The sequence below is a fragment of the Lathyrus oleraceus genome, chromosome 3 (assembly GCF_024323335.1).
Source record: "Lathyrus oleraceus cultivar Zhongwan6 chromosome 3, CAAS_Psat_ZW6_1.0, whole genome shotgun sequence".
Taxonomy (NCBI): domain Eukaryota; kingdom Viridiplantae; phylum Streptophyta; class Magnoliopsida; order Fabales; family Fabaceae; genus Lathyrus; species Lathyrus oleraceus.
Genome location: NC_066581.1, coordinates 241,385,944 through 241,390,850, shown reverse-complemented (window position 1 = coordinate 241,390,850; position 4,907 = coordinate 241,385,944). Strand labels below are relative to the sequence as shown.

The window sequence follows — 4,907 nt, the reverse complement described above, 5'->3', positions numbered from 1 at the left end:
AGAGTCTGAGTCCGAGTTTTTGATCCTTGGTCCTAGCCTCCCTAGAACACCTATCAGTGTTCCCTCTCTTGAACCCGAGTTGTCACCTAGTTTGAGTTTGAGTCCTAGTTCAACACCTGAATCTGAGCCAGTAAGTGTTCCTGGTCCTTCAATGCCTTCTGTTTTACAGGAATCAGCACCTCCAGCACCAACTCTAGTGTATCAGAGAAGAAGTAAACCTGACCTTCTCCAGAAACAAATTCAATCGCCTGAACCGGAGGTAAGTACTGAAAATGATTCCTCTAGTGATGATTGTGCCATTTCTGATACTTGTGACACTAATCCAGTTGATTTACCCATTGCTTTGAGGAAGGATAAAAGATCTTGTCCCTCCCTATATCGACACCCTATCTCTCAATATGTCTCCACTAAACATCTTCCCACACAATATCAAAGTTTTATTGCAGCTGTTGATTCTGTGAAAATCCCATCATCTGTTGAAGAAGCATTGCAAAATAGAAATTGGGTCCAAGTTATGGATGAGGAAATGAGAGCACTTGAAAAAAATGGTACTTGAGAGATTATTGAAAGGAAAAGAGACAAAACTCCAGTTGGATGCAGATGGATCTATACTGTAAAGTACAAATCTGATGGTACACTTGATCGGTACAAAGCAAGACTAGTGGCAAAAGGTTATACTCAGACGTATGGTATTGATTATGAGGAGACATTTTTCCCAGTGGCAAAGATGAATACTGTTCGAATTTTACTATCTCTTGCTGCTTCATGTGGATGGGAATTGCAACAGTTTGATGTTAAAAATGCGTTCTTGCATGGAGACTTAGAGGAAGAAGTGTATATGGAGATTCCACCAGGTGTTGGCATAACAAATGGAGCTAACAAGGTGTGTAAATTGAAGAAAGCCCTATATGGACTAAAGCAGTCCCCTCGGGCATGGTTTGGAAGATTCACAAAGACAATGATGTGTTTGGGCTATAAGCAAAGTCAAGGAGACCACACTTTATTTTTTAAACATTCACAAGGAGGAAAACTGACTGTACTTCTTGTTTATGTTGATGATATTATTATTACAGGAGATGATTTGATTGAGAGACATTTCCTCAAAGAGAAATTATCAGCAGAGTTTGAGATGAAAGACTTTGGGCAACTCAAGTATTTCTTGGGAATTGAGGTAGCCTACTCAAAGCAAGACATCTTTATTTCTCAAAGGAAGTATGTGCTTGATCTTTTGCAGGAAACTGGCAAACTTGGATGCAAACCTGCAAGTGTTCCCATTGAACAAAATCACAGGAAAAGCTTTGAGGAGGAAAGTGACAAAGTTAACAAGGGTCAATATCAGAGATTAGTGGGAAAATTGATTTATTTGGCACACACTAGACCAGATTTGGCATATGCAGTCAGTGTGGTGAGCCAATTCATGCATGATCCGAGGGTGAGACATTTGCAGGTTGTAGACCGCGTTCTACAATATCTTAAAGCAACTCCAGGGAGAGGACTTTTGTTTAAAAGAGGTGGAAATCTAACTATGGAGACTTACACTGATGCGGATTATGTTGGATCAGTGAGTGACAGAAGATATACGTCAGGTTATTATACTTTTCTGTGTGGTAACCTTGTAGCTTGGAAGAGTAAGAAGCAAAGTGTAGTTTCTCGATCAAGCGCCGAGGCAGAATTTAGAGCTATGGCACTAGGAATTTGTGAGCTATTGTGGATGAAACAAATTCTAGAAGACTTGAAGATACAATGTGAAGGTCCTATGAAATTGTTTTGTGACAATAAATCGGCTATTAGTATTGCTCATAATCCTGTTCAGCATGACAGGACTAAACACATTGAGATTGACCGACATTTTATCAAAGAGAAGTTGGATAGTGGACTGATAACTACATCTTATGTTCCTTCCAGGCATCAGCTGGCAGATGTGTTAACAAAAGGCTTATCAACAGAAAGATTCAGGCAACTTACTTGCAAGCTGGGAATGATAGATATCCATTCACCAGCTTGAGGGGGAGTGTGTAAATATTAGATTGTAAATAGTAATTATTTCTATTAGTAATGAGGCCCATTAGTCAAAGCCCATTAGATTTTCTATTCTCTCTTATTTAAAGCATGTAGATGTAACATGTAAGAATTACTTTTTAATATATCAGTAAAATATTCTACAACATATCCACCACCAATAATCCAACATCCACCAATTTACAATCCAACTGATATGCATACACTAAGTCATCAAGCATCACCTTGAAACCTCTCTTCTTCCGCTAAATCCATTATTCAGCAAATTTTAGATTCTCAAAATATTTGCCTTCAAACAAAGTCCAATTGTGTTAATATAATTTCCTCCATTAATGCTGACCTATCATCTCTAAACTATCAACACCTCAAAACTCCTGCTCCTCTTGTTCGTCCTCCCCACCCTACACCAGATCCATTGTCGTTCTCACACACACCATATTCTGTAATATTCTTGAAATCGATCATGAATGGTAAGAGAAAAATAGAAGAATTGTCGGATATGTGTCAAACTCAACTGTATCAACCAAATATGATGATAACACAAGATGAAGAACAAAGTCACTGGGAGAAACGTCACCTAAGTATCCGGATCTGCCATAGAAACCACCATTCAAAACTTCATCTTCACCACCACCACCGCCAACTCCACCATCAAAACTACCTAATTCCCATCCTTCATAATGTTGTGTTATAATGACACCCCTAGAATTACACATTCAATGCTTCTTAGTTATAACTTGTGTTTGTTGTAAGGTTTTAGCAAGGTAAAACATGAGCACCCAAATGTTGTCAAATATTTGTAGTTGGGTAGAGTTTTGTAGAGAGCGTGCAAGGTAAAGAGAACTTGGTTAAAAAAAGATTTGGGAAGTTTATTAACTAGATATATAGAGGTAGTAAACAAGTGATCCTAAAAGTTAATAGGAATTGATGAATAAGCTAGAAGGGTTAGGCCCATTTCTATTATTTGAATATGTTTTCTCTCCGTGGATTCATTTTGATGTGAGGTACACGGACATGTTAGTCTATGTGAGATTCCCAACTCAATTAGATACGATAGTCTAAACTCACCTCCAAAAATCTAATTGAACAATTTTAATATTAGTATTAAAATGGTTTTGGACAAAGGAGTGGAAGAGTGCTTGCACGCAAAAACTCTAGGCAGTACTGAATCAAAGATTATGGATAACAACCGGATGAAGAGCAATTGATCTTGAACAATTCAGATTTTATACTCAGATGAGATCAAATCATTTTGTCGATCAAGATTTGTCTTGTATTTGGAAGAAATTTGTTGACTAACCACAAACTCATGCATCCTCAGTCTAAGAATTACCCCCTAACAAAAAGTTCTTTGTCTTCTAGTTTAATTGACAATTTTAGAAAGAAAAAAAAAAGTAGTTTGACGATGAATTAGAGTTGAAAGAGGTGAAAATTTTAAATGAAATGTCTCACATTTCCCAATTAATCAATGGTTGTTACTTTAAAGTTGTATCTGAGATTTTAATTTTGATATAGGTAGGTGGAGGAAGGGATGAATCTTACACACCCCTTTTTATCCTTAATTTTCTTTGTTTTGTATTTTGTCCAAATTTTAATCAATTATATTCGATTAGTTTTTACTTATATTTTGAAACCAAAAACAAAGTTACTAACAATAGAAATCCTTATAATTTTCTTGACAACAATATACAACCAAACATTAACAAAGCAGTATGGGTTTCACAAACCAATCTAACCGCAAATTATTTGTACAACAACTCGAATTAGCAACTACATTCTCACTCACATACATAGATATAACCATAACAAGAAATAAAAACATAGAACATAGTCGTCACATATGGTTCCATACACCTGCAAAAATAGGTAGATTTAATTTCTCAATAATCATATATAAAACATTGATAAAAGGATCATAAAGCTATTTTTTTTTAATTAAATACCTTTCAAGATTATGAAGCATGTGAATTAAGATCTAATCACTATCACTGCTGCTGCTATCATGGCCATGTTCATGACCATCTTCACGTTTCTTCCTCTCCTTCTTTTTCTTTTCACCTGCTCCACCTTCGCCATGGATCTTGTGCTTGACCTTGTCAACAATTCCTTCCTTGTGTTCCGCCCCTTGGTATTGACCTGGCTTGTGCTCTCCATGGCCAAAACCATGTTCTTCTCCTTTGTACTCAGCACCATGTCCATGTTCATGTCCATGTCCATGTCCATGGCCCTCTCCTATGTGTTGTTCTCCTTCTTTCTTGTCTCCTCCTATATGAAGAGCATCACCAATCTTGTTAATGATTCCTGCCATTTTCTATGTGTCTGTGTTTCTTGTTTGTTTTGTTTTTGCTTTGATTTTGATGAGATTTTATTGGAGATAATCAATTGTATTTATAGGTATATAAAATGTTATCCACAGCATTTATGTTGAAATTACTATAATAACCATGTATACGTGTAACTAAGACATAAGTATGTATAATTATCTAGTTTTCTTTATTTATTGTTGAAGATTTTTCTAAAAATATTTTTTAATTAAAATGAATGTAAAAATATTTTGGATAATGTTTAGGAACCAAACAGGTGTGAGGAGGTTAAGGAATAGACAAATGAGTATGGCACATTTGGAGGCTAAAGTGTGGTAGTTCTGTGTACAAGAGAAGCTCTTAAAGGAAGATGACGCGTATCAAGTTTCTAAATTGGGATATCGACATGCATTAAACAAATCATCTTACTATCTCTCCAAATTGTTAGGTTCATTAACTCTTTCGTTCTTAGAAAAAGTAATTATGATAGTAATTTGAAACTCTATCCAAAAACAAGTCAAGTTTGGTCAATTATACATATAATAGGTTCAAAAGAAAATTCTTATTGTAATTTTTATTAATGGT

The 4,907-nt window shown here is 35.7% G+C and overlaps 1 protein-coding gene across 1 annotated transcript; it reads right to left on the bottom strand.

Annotated features, from left to right (window-relative positions):
* Positions 1 to 3,877: 3,877 nt before the first annotated feature.
* LOC127126619 (protein SRC1) lies at positions 3,878 to 4,651 on the bottom strand. The gene has a single exon (XM_051055571.1). It carries the CDS (start codon positions 4,325 to 4,327, stop codon positions 3,995 to 3,997), a length of 333 nt encoding a protein of 110 aa, XP_050911528.1. The 5' UTR covers positions 4,328 to 4,651; the 3' UTR covers positions 3,878 to 3,994.
* Positions 4,652 to 4,907: the final 256 nt, after the last annotated feature.